This window comes from Phoenix dactylifera, unplaced genomic scaffold (assembly GCF_009389715.1).
Source record: "Phoenix dactylifera cultivar Barhee BC4 unplaced genomic scaffold, palm_55x_up_171113_PBpolish2nd_filt_p 001013F, whole genome shotgun sequence".
NCBI lineage: Eukaryota > Viridiplantae > Streptophyta > Magnoliopsida > Arecales > Arecaceae > Phoenix > Phoenix dactylifera.
The window spans coordinates 52,309-64,726 of record NW_024068367.1 but is presented as its reverse complement, the minus strand read 5'-3'; the positions used below and the strand labels follow the sequence as shown (position 1 = coordinate 64,726).

General features: G+C 36.4%; 1 protein-coding gene across 1 annotated transcript in view; it reads left to right on the top strand.

The window, feature by feature from the left end:
• LOC103717721 (arabinosyltransferase XEG113) overlaps window positions 1-12,206 on the top strand; it is a 31,638-nt gene extending 19,432 nt beyond the window's left edge. The window contains 7 exon segments of the mRNA XM_039121218.1: window positions 3,350-3,444; window positions 3,597-3,650; window positions 4,599-4,712; window positions 10,117-10,215; window positions 10,309-10,428; window positions 11,469-11,555; window positions 11,656-12,206. Of these exon segments, the coding sequence (XP_038977146.1) occupies window positions 3,350-3,444; window positions 3,597-3,650; window positions 4,599-4,712; window positions 10,117-10,215; window positions 10,309-10,428; window positions 11,469-11,555; window positions 11,656-11,823 (737 nt within the window). The 3' untranslated portion in view covers window positions 11,824-12,206.
• The last annotated feature ends 212 nt before the right edge of the window (window positions 12,207-12,418 follow it).

Genomic DNA, 12,418 nt, shown 5'->3' with positions numbered 1-12,418 from the left:
TAGTCAGACACCATTGATTTTGGATTCTTGTGCGGGTGAGCTACCTTGTTGAAGAAAAGCTTCGCAACAAAGGAAGCATCAGTAGCTTTTTTGTAAGGGGATGACATGTGCCATCTTGGAAAATTGATCCACGACAATCTGATCCTAGATCTTGGGCCGGGGATTGCTGCTGAATCTATCGATCTGTTGGTTTGGGGACTATTGGAAATGAACTTGAAGAGTGAGCTCGTCAAATTCCACTCAGTACTTTTGAACTGATCAGTGTATTGCTTGTTTAGATCATCTAAGTGTGGAGCTATTGGGAATAATCTGAAGGGATATAGCGGTCCTCCAGCTTCTCCCTCATCTAGGACCTGTTGCATGGGCCTCTTGCTATAGTGGGCACCATTCTCTGCTAGGATGGACCATCAGATGTGGGCTGGACCTTTCAGCTTAGCTAATGAATTGGACTTGCTTCCGGTCAGGCAGATGGTGCCAACCAAAATAAGCATCAATTGAGACTAGCAAGTCTTGAAATGCTATTAGCTCCAGCTTCTAGAAGAAGTCATCCATGGTTAAGCATAGTATTTTATCATGATGCTTGTCGTGTGCATCTTGGCTAGGATGCTGGTTCTAGTTGTTGTAGCGGCAGTTTTGACATGGTGAGTTGCTAGCATTGGACTCCTGGTTTGGGTTGAGCTATGCTGCTGATGTTATGGGTTGCAAGGATGGAAGTGCCTGCATCAGGCCAAGACATCTCGTAGAGAGGCCTAAAGCTCTCTCATGGCTTTCGTGTTCTCAGCCATCTATATCTCGAATTGTTCAACCTTGGAGTTGGTGTTGTTGTTTGTGTCCATGGTTGCTTAGGCTGATGTTGCTGCTAGTGTGTCATTTAGTTGAGCTTGCTATCATTGTGAAGGTGCATGGAAGGTCACGAGCACAACTAGAGTTGCACCTGCAGTTGGGAAAACTTTTGATTGCTGACTGGTTCTGATAGTGGGAAGGTCATTGTCGGTAGGGTTTTGACAGTGAAATTGCTGCCTTTTGAAGCCTTCTGAGTTTTGATAGTTTGCAGGCTGTTATTGGAGGCTAGGGCTTGCTAGAGTTGCTTTCGATCTGATAGTGGATGTTGGTCATTAGTTGGGGGTTCCGATGGTGGGAGCTTGCCATCGGTAGGGTTTTTGACTGTGGGATTAAATGCCTCGGTACACCTGTGGGACATGGCTGCAATAGGTAGCAATATTGGGTGGTGCTATGTACTGCCTTACCTTTGTTACTTTAGGCTGTGAAAGCAGGTGCAACTAGGGTTTGCGGGTGCGAGTGGGGGGATCCCTCCGAATGGATGATAAGCTTGGATTGAATTTTTAGGGAAAACAGATGGGAACTGAACAAGCCTTCAAACGATCCCACACAGGACATGGGATCTAAACACATTCTCACTCACCCAGTGGGATATAAATGCATTCTCTTTTGCTCAAGTAGGAAAGTAGACAATCAAGGGGGGAATAGAGTTTGACTTCTGGCAAAACACTTTATCCTACTTTAGATTAAATTAGAATTTTGGAAAATAGTTTGAGATAAATTTGAATTCGAGCAGAAAAAGTATCGAAAGCATTTTTTGTCCAATTAAAGTCTAAATCAAATAAAATTTAATTAACCCTAATCTAAGCATCCAAGCATGAATATTTTGTTAGCAATAATAACTTGAGATCGAGCTCTAATACCAAAATCTGCTGATGCAAATGAGGAAGGCCTGACATTAGCTTCAGAGTTACCTAGTGGAAGACTAAACTAGCTAAGTGACAAGCTAAACTACTAAGCAAAAATTAAACTAAACACAAAAGTAAGAAACCAGAAATTAAACTTAAAAGTCTAAAATGTTAAGGGTAACTAAGGAACCAAACTATTTAGGGATAACTAGTGGCTTACTGCCTTGCTACCAAGAGGGCTTTGCTATTATCAGGGGCTCCACCAACTGACACCATTGAAGCATGCCATGAATAAGGACTCTACAATTGGCTTTGCCACCAATCATCCAAATTAGCTAGGGCTTGCATAGAATTTACCATGTAAAAAAATATTTTAGGAAAAACATGAGTTGATGTGCGTTCAAGAGAAATTAAACTTCGTTGATTGACGAAATAGGGAGTAAATAAGAGGATTTATAGGCTCTAGGAACCCTTACAAGTGATAGGGCCAAGTGGTGTTCTCAGAGTCTAAAGAAAACTAAACAACTAAGTCAACCCACGAGAACAAGTAAACTTGCTGTAGGGGTGCTTCTAGGTGAAAATATCCTTGCAACAATGACCTAATTGTTGATTGTTGGAAGGGGTGAAACTCTTGCGTTGGATCCACCAATCTCTAAGTCCACTGTGGAATTGTTCTCTAGCAAAGTTCGCTGTTTTGGTACCGGACTCTAAACCAGTGCCACACTAGCACTATGTTGGTATAATACAGGGTCTTTTCGCCATATCGAGTATTGGTACGCCATCTGTACCGGATATCGGTATCAAACCAGTACTGTATGGTATGCTCCATATCGCCTGGTTAGAGCTGGTATGGCGAACCATGTTCTCTAATCTTTTGGTCAATGTCCTGATTCTTTAGATGGAGGCTCTGGTGCCGTCCAAATTGAAGTCAAAAGCTTTGACTTAGATGCTTCACGGGCAAGCCTTCTAGAAGCTCTCTTTGATTGTGAGCATGAGATTGTTGGATGCCTTTTGATGGTGCAAAGTTCGCTATTAGATCTGTCAAATTCAAGAGATCGCGAAACATTAGAGCATGTTAGTGCTGGTTAAAACATCCCTTTGAGCTGGCTTTGGCTAATACCTATAGGAACAACTTTGGATGCAATATAGGTATATAACTTGTTCTTTAGTTGTGGGATTTATTCCTTTCATCACCCTCTCCAAACCTTGCAGCGGCAGGAGCCTTGTGCATTGAGATGCCCTTTTTTATTTTGCTTTATGTTGAGTAATGTAAAACAGCTTTTTTCATGCTTAATTGAATCCTAATTTGCAAAGAGGCATTTCAAAGGAAGCTCTTTGCAATTTTCATTTTAGGCTGGTCCTTTTGTCTAGTCAAAAGATTTTCGAAATCAATAATTCTCTCATGTCCCATTATCCACGGACTCTTGGACCTTAAGAGGGATTCTGAGTTTGAATGTTAATGAAAAGAATACCGCAACCACTAAGTAGTACTGAACTGAGGAAAAACTTGATTAAAAACTCAAATGTGTCCTACTACATCATAAATTATTTCCTTATGCTCACACGGTTATTTTCTACAGCATGCATCCTTATATTTTGTGCTGACTGAATCTCGTAGCAATTCCTATGGTATTTTTTACTTGATGGAAGTCTTTTCACAGATGGTTTCTTGACATTTAAACCAAATATTCCAAAGAGCTTGTTGCTAGATGGCCCACATAACCTTGAATCTCACTTTTCATTAGTCAATTATCAAGTAAGATTGGCTTTCATTTTAGTCAATACCTCATATAATATAAATGCTTCATGTTAAATGATCAAGCATTATATATATATATATATATATATATATATATATATATATATATATATATATATATATATATATATTGGCTTTCAAATTTTCAGTTGAAGCAGATGAGGACTGCATTTGCTATTGCTTCATTATTGAACCGGACACTGGTAAGTGAGATTTCTCTTGTTACAGATAGTACTTGATATTCATTTAAAAGTTTCTCTTTTCCTATTCTTTGGTGTTACTGTTTGAAACCTATTAAAAATCAACAACTCTATGCCAGATTGTAGTTAACTTTGTAAAATTAATAATAGTTGTATAAATGTTATTTTTCCCTTTCAAGTATCAAAAGATGCATTCCAGCATCTGGATGCATGCTTGCAGATATCACCTCTTGATCGATCTATATGTTTTGCTAACTGGAATTTAGTTGTGTTAATCTTATTATTGCTTATTCATAAATCATAATAAATCTTAATCAAAGCCATAATATACTTCTTTCTTGAATGGTCTTCAGGTTTGCTATGATAGCTGATAAACTTCTTTGCACCAGATTCCTTAAAATAAACACGTTTTTAAGTGTAGCGAAAATTCTGTAGAAAAAGATATTCACTAAGCATATTTAACAAAAAATTATCTCGTTATTGCAATACATGATATGACGCAATGACTTTATTATCTTTAGTATAGCCACCGGTACGCCGATCGGTACCGGTACGGCGGACATTGTTTAGAACCTTTTTATAGGCCATTATTTTTCTGTTTGTTTGTTTTTAAATGAAGAAATGATTTGTTTTTTGTCAACTATTGTCTCATCACTAGTGTAAGGCACTTCGATCTTGACAAAATTATGAATCTGTTATTTTTCATTTTATATTGCTGTTGTTAAGAGCTTTGATACCATTGTTGAAAAGATATGAAAGGTTTATAGTTCCTCCAGCAGCATATAAATACCTAGTATGTGGAGTTTGATGAAATGCCTACTCCAATAAAGTTAAGGAATACTACGTTTGACAACCTTGATATGGAGCATGCTTCTTCACATCATTTATCGTTATATATATTTCTATTAGAAATACTGAAATTCTGACCTGCTTCTGTGTTCATTTCTTTAGGTAATGCCTCCATTATGGTGCAGGTTTGATAGAATGTGGTTTGGACACCCTGGAATTATGAAAGGAACAATGACTAGGCAACCTTTTATCTGCCCTATGGATCATATATTTGAGGTACTTAATTTGTTAGATATACTCATCTACATGTTTGTGTAGACTGCACTGCTTATGTTGTATTCTCCTGACATATTATTAATGAGAGGCATGTGTCAAATATTGTGGTTTTTTTTTGTTAGGCCATTTGCTCCCTTACAGTGGATCATGGAAGCATTTTGCCACTAATCCAACTCTTGCTCCTTAACTTTCAACTTTTGAAGGATCAACAAATAGTTAGTGTATTCTAGTTGCTGGAAAATGCATATCTAATGTTCGGAAGCTACGGCGAGGCCAAACTGGGGAAAAAGTGGCAAAGGTCACTGTCTACTGTGTAGCCTAACACCGTCCATCTAAACCTGAATGAAGGATAAGGACAAGAGTGTGGTCGGGCATGAGGAAGGTTCAACAACATAGTAAGGAGGTTCAACAACATAGAGGGGCAGCACAAGTGGGAGGCGTAGGGATCAGGAAGGAGGTGACCGTATTTGGGGAAGAGGTGAAGTGGGGGCTGAAAATGAGACCCCCATTTTCCTCTTAAAGGTCGACTTTCGATACCTTTAAGTTGAGACAGGCTGGAAGTCATGTTAACCCCACCTAGTTGTTTTTAGGAAAGTGATTTTAGGGTCCAAAGTCGCTTTCATTTTTTACATTTTGGTCCAAACTCTCAAAAAATGAAAAAATCACTTTTGACAAACCACTTTCGTCCACCTCGAGGCCAATTTAGAAATGCCTTTAAGTAATGAAGAATATTAGGTGTTATAGTAGGTTAATCGCTAACTATTAGCCCATAATGAAGGCATTTGGTATCTCACCGTCCCAAATGTGGGAACTAGATGAGTTGGGACATGGACTAGGATCACGGAATATGGGACATCCATTGTCTTGAGTGTCAGTATCTAAAACCGAGATGAGATATGGACCAGGATGATGGGATATGGAACATGGACCAGGTGTCATGTTCCATAGGAAAACTGAGATGACCCTGTCCTATAATATTTAAAACCTTGAGATTAGCTTTTCAAGACAAGACTGAAAATCTACGAACTAAAATGTTGCAACTATTTTATATATTTTATTGAAAAGGACTAGCTGGCTATTGGTCAACAACTACCTCTGGTACCCTTCTCTTGGAAATTAACCAAGGATGTGCAAAAAAGGGGCCAAATTGTGAACCTGATCGGAACCAGTCTTGTTGGTTTGGTTTATATCGTTTTTTTTTAAAATTCGGTTTGGTGTCGGTTTGAGAAAGTCTTGAACCGAAGAAATCCGGTTCAGCTTTAGTTTGAGTTTTTAGAAAATCAATTCAAATCGACCCAACCCAACCTATATGTACATATATAAATATATATTTTCCAACCAACCCAACTTGACCCGACCCGACTCATATATGTGCGTGTATATATTTTAATTTGTTTTTATTTTTTTATATTTTCTCTTATATATAAAATAAATTTTTATGTTTTTGACTTAGCTCAGCCCATTTAGTCCAGTTCATTAAATATCAACCTATAAAAACTGAAATTTTTATGTTTAAACTTAATCCAGCCCATTTAGCCCAACCCATTGTACATGAACCCAATAAATCGAACCAAATTTCTTGGATTGGTTTCAAGCAATTTTTGTACATGGTCGATTCGGTTTCATTCCGATTTTAGAAAACCGAGTTAAATTAGTTCAGTTTTGGGTGTATCTCCAAACAAATCTGACCCAACCCATGCACACCCAATGTTAACATATGGCCTGATTTCATGTCAGTAGTAAGTCTCCAATTTTGCAGAAGCCTTTTATTGCCTTTGTGATATTCTGCTAATGGCATTGCAATATTTCTTGAAATTTCAATTGGGAATACAGTGAGCCTGGTTCTTGTGCACAGTTATAACTACATTGTGCAATGCAGTTGCTGATTTGACCCTTTTTTCAGCTCTCCTAACATAAAATTATTTTTCTGAAACTCAAGTGCTTCTGCTAAAATGTTTCAGTTTTCTCTCTTTCAGACCACAATTTTGAGTAATGCGAGTTGAGAACGTCTTTAATGTGTGGAGTTCAACCTCAATCTTGTCCATCTTAACTTTCTATCCTGTAAATTCGAGACTTGTCTTCTTTCGATTGGAGTCCAAATAAGTCTGTAACTTGAGCTCTACTTCTTAGCCACTTGGTGTATGCCTTTGTGCCCAGTCTTTTGGCACACTTTGGCACAAAGAAGGTTTTGTAAACTTGGCCTTTGTTTTTTCTTTGGTGCTCTTACTCCCATTTCCTCAATTTTTTGGGTTCAATCTTATGTACCCTTCATCACCATCATTGTTCTAGTCAAGGTTCAAAAATTCGTTCTCACTTCTGGCCCCAACCAGATGAGTTGTTGTAGCAGTTTAGGCTTCAAATTGCGGCTAAAAATTAGAAAACTGTGAAAAGATTACAACAATGATAACAATCAATAAAGTGAATTGGTTAATATTTTCAATATGTCTCTATAGCTGTTTTCTGTTTGCTGTATGTTTTTGCACTTTCCATGTGCAAGTAACCAAAATTTTACTGTGGGATCACAAATCTGTCCCTTGGTATTAAACCTTAGGATAGATATTGATACACAAATAATTTAGGGTATGATTTGTTCAAATTCACCCATATGTCAGGGTTTGTTATTTAAGTAGGTCCAAGACTTCCAATAGACTCAAGAATGTTTTATTGATTACTCCTTTTTGATTAGGAAGTCTCCGATTAATAAACTTTACACAGTTGCTAACTAATACAAACTTGGATTTATCAACTTTTTTTTCTTTATTGTATAATTTCAGAAGATAGAAGTCAATATGACATCAATTTGGATGAATGTCAATATAATGTCAATTTGGAATTAAAATTATATTCTGAATTTTGTGAAATTAAGAATTGAAGTTTAATTATTTTTATTTTAACAATATCATTATACTTAAGACTTTTGAAAGTGGAGTTGAAATCAAATTCTATTGCCAGTAGAATTTAGATTTCTTTTTAAAGTAAGGCTAAACGCCCATTTTTATTTTAAAACCATGATATTATTCTTTTTTTTAAAAAAATATTAATCATAGTTGCTTTTGAAGCATAATTTAAGACACTTCTTGTTTAAAAATCTTTGATTTCTTTTCATTAATACAGTCTAAGACTCTTAATCAATATAAGATCAAGATGTTACACCAAATAATGAAGTCAAAGATCCCATTTTGATTTAGTCTTTGGTTTCCAAAGTAGAACCAAGGGTCTACTTCATGTGTCCTCTATTAATGGAGTTTAAAACTCCTTATAAAATAGGATTGAAATCCTGTGGGAACTACGAAACCAGAATCTCTTTTTAAATGAAATCTGTTGACTTCTAGTGAAAGTATTATTGATGGCATTCTTCATGTTAAGCGGGGTTTAACCTTCTATTGATGGAGTCCTGGACTCCTTATAAGAATAGGATCAAAATCCTATACTTGTGGGACTCAATTTTCATTTCAATGAAGTCCGTTGACTTCTAATTGAAGCATGACCAAAAGGCCTGCTCCCTATTAATGGAGACTTGGACTCTTTATGAAAACAGAATAAGGATCCTATTTAAATTTTGAGACTGGAATCTCATTTTGGATGAGGCTAATTCATTTCTGATTGAAGTATGAATGAAGACATACTTCATGTTAAGGGGTCAATGACCTGTATGCACAGAGTCTTGAGACTCTCTTATAGAAGAAGGGAATAAGATCCCTACTTTAGTATTTGATCTTAAAAAAAAAAGAAGAATCGGGTGTGCAATGGGTGGCATCTCACCTTTTCTAAGAGCGGGAGTATGATTTTGGGGGGGAATATCAGAGCAAAAATTCTCATATTCTCTAAGAGAGTATTTATAGAGGATTTCATGATAACCACCTGGCAACCATTTATTTTTTAGTTGGCTATTCTTTTTGTCGTCTGAATATAAGGTGGCCTCTTCAGATGAGTAGTTGCTCCCATCTTTAAGGAGCAATTATGTATTTTTCTAATGCAATAAACCCTAAGAAACTGCTCTTAATTTGGGATCACATCATGACTAGAGCCGTTAGACTGTAAGTGTTGCATCTACAATCGTTAGATTGTAGGCATCTTCCATAAGATGTAGGCATGGTTTCTAAAACATTGGATTGTAAGTGTACTTTTCATAGCCTATGATGATAAGTTACATTGACTAAAATAAATCCCATTCGTTTATTCGTTAGCAAGGCTTCTAGAGCCATCAGATTATAACTGCATTTAGTTAATGAACAAAACAACTTAATCTGATCTGTTAATTGTTCTACGAGGCTTTTGGAGCCATCGGATCGTTAAGTGGCTTTAGTTAAATGTATTAAACGACTTACTCTGGTCCCTTAATCGACCTGCAATCCTTTTAAATCCACTGGATTGTAAATGACGTAAGTGAACCAAATGACTTAATCTGGTCCATTGATTATCCAGAAGAGTCATAAGTGACTTTGGTTCAATGAACTAAATACCTTAACCTGGTTCATGGATTGATCTGCACGGCTTTTAGAGCCATCAGATCATAAGTGACTTAGTTATATTATATAAACCAATCGGCTTAATCTAGTCCATTGATTGATGCACTAGGCTTATAAAGCCATTAGATTGTAAGTTAATCTGGTCAGATGAGCCAAACACTTTAATCTGATCCATCTATTGATCCAGAAGGCTTTCAAAGCCATTGGATTATAAGTTCATTTAGTTAGATGGACTAGACAAATTTATCTAGTTCGTCTATTGATCTGTGAGGCCTTCAGAGCCATAAGATTATATCTTCTTTTTGTTAGATATTAGTGATATGGCCTAATCTGGCCCACTCATCCATTTACAGGCCTTTTCCAGGCATTGGATAATACACTTCACCTATTCAAGATATAACAGATGCCATCTGTTTGTTTGAAAAGTCATTATAGCCATTGGATTTTGAGAATTTGGTCCCAAGATCACCCCATGCATTTACATTTTGGTTTACATAAGGATAAAGTCATGGTCCACATCATTATTCTGTAACATAAAATTTTCTTTATCTGGTGATAGTGTACTGCATATAAATGTATATGCTTTTTTTTTCCCTTCTTCTTCTTTTTTTTGTAGTTCGATATTGTTCTGAGAAGCTTATTTTAAGGGATAATATACCTAGTATAATTATACTATCTTCATGCTTAATGCTTATTTAAAGAGATTATGATTCATAACATTGCAAACAGTCTAAACTACATAACTTGCATGAATCAGAAGATTTTTATGGCTATGGAAAATTATTCTGCTCTGAGATATCATTGTAATAAACTAATATTCAGACTTCTGCTTTGATAGATTTTTCATCTTTGTTCAGTAATTTTCTTCAAATTAAAATTCTTGTGGTGTCTGCCGCATCTATTTTCTCATTATAAGAAAACATGTAAATGCACAGGTGAATATGATGCTGAATGAACTTCCTGAAGCAGAATTTGGCCCTAGAATTGATTTCAGAGAGTATTCCTTCCTTCAGAATCCATTGGTTCCAAAAGAGGTAAGTAAATGAAGCTATTTTAGATGCAAAAACAGTCAACAGCTGGTGTATTTCTTGCATATCAATACAATTCACTTTTCCTAATTACTTTAGATAAAGGAGTCACTACTTGAAGTTCAACTTTGTGATGACCATTCTGCAAAATGCCAAATAGCCAATGAAACAACTAGACGAGGAGTTCTTCGTTTTCCAAAGCATAGCACCCAACAGATGGTACTTGCATATGCCACTTAATTTATGCTTCTGATAGTTTGGATTGTACTTATGGCTATTGAGTTTTAAATTTGGTAGCTTGTTTAATTTATGATGACATTTCTTGGAAAGTCAACTAAAAAATTTCTTTCTTCATAATTACGATATTTTTTTAATTTATCAACCAATGAAGCTTGTAGCTTTGGAACCTTGCATATATGCAGTGTTGGATATGTACAAGGCATAGAACACTAGTCCTAGATGCTGATATGATATTACATATCCTCTTGTTTGTTTAGGTTCTCGTTCATTTTAGTTTAACTTTAGTAGAACTTTAATTACAAATTAGAAAAATAAAGTTTAAAAATCAACACTTCATGAATCATTCACCACTTGTTTGCTTAAATCTATTGGATGTACTCTAATCATCATTTCCTGTTACATTTGTTGTTTACTTGATGCTCTTCTCATTCATTTATGGCCTCAAAGTACATATAATAAAATATAAACATCTACAAAAATAGGAGCACTTTTCACCTTGTTCTTGAAGTACGAAGTGAGAGTTGTATCTATAAAAGTCCATTGTTGTGAGAGAAAGATGTGTTCACATCTCGCTGTTCTAAATCCGTTAACTCGATATCTTTGATTAATTTGCATTCTACCACAGAATTTACTCCAAAAAAAAGTATATTGCATGCAGAATTCTTTGAATATTTTAGGAGCTTAGAACCATTACAACTTATTTCCATCTTATTTATCTTATTCAGTGGAAAAAAAAAAGAAAAACAATTGAAGCTTGCCATCGATGAGATTCTCAACATGCACGTAACTAATTGGACAGAGTTGTTGCCTTTGAATAGCTGATCACTGTCTTGTTAGATAGTTAACCACAATACTGTATAGATGAGTTTATTATCTGAAGGTAATATATTGTTCATCAAACGGAGTGGGTGTCCTTTTCAATTCAATATGAGACAAATGCTTCACTCTACACATCCAAGCACTTTTGGTCCTATGTCTGTTTGGGCAGAAGCCTGACTCGAGGGTGTTTCGCCATGCAGTTCATACAAGCTTTCTCCCTATACAAAGATGTGAAAGTCATACAGTTCTCATCGATGGAGGATGCCTTTCAAGGATTCACGGATGAGGTAAGCTGATTATGTTCTCCTTTTTTTCTGCAACTCTCAGGCATTTTTGCTCAAAAGCACAAGATTTTCTGAACTATGTGCCATGCTAATGAATGATTAGGTAAGGGAGGAGAAGTTCAGAAAGCGTGTGAAAAGATACGTGGGCCTGTGGTGCTGTGTGGAGTCCCGTGATCCTGGCCATATATATTATGATATGTACTGGGATGAGAAACCTGGTTGGAAACCAGAGCCACCGCGAACTAGGGAAGATGACCGTCCGCCTTGGTAGACAGGCAGCTTAAAGTTCCACATACATAATCGATAAGATGAGGAGGAATGCTAATTTATACCTTGCAGTGGCTTAACCATCACTATTCCCACCGGACCTGTATCTTTTCCCTTCCATGGCTGCGAGAAATTATTCATATACATCAAGATTTACCGTCTTGGTACTGGGCTCCATATCGGCGCTATTCTGTCACTATATTGAGTGTCGGTGCATCCCGTGTTGAACCAATGGCATACCATGCTACATATTGTTGTGCTTAAAATGCTACTTATTGGGAGAAAAGGAGGTGGTTTTGTATATTAACATACAAATTTTGACATTTAAAATCATTGAGAAAAAAACAGTAAAAAAAATATATATTGAACTGTTTATTCTGATGGCAACGGCCAACTTGTTTCTTCAGCTGGTTCAGTTATACCGTCTGGAGGCAAGGGTTCTGTTTGTAAAATGTCATATATACGCGAATAATCTTTATTGCTAAATTCTAGTCTGTAAACAATACAGGGCAGCATGGTTCCGAGGCATGCTGCAGCATATGACGCATGATATCTCTTCATGGATGGTACTTAGAAAATGTATAAAAATCTATAAGTAT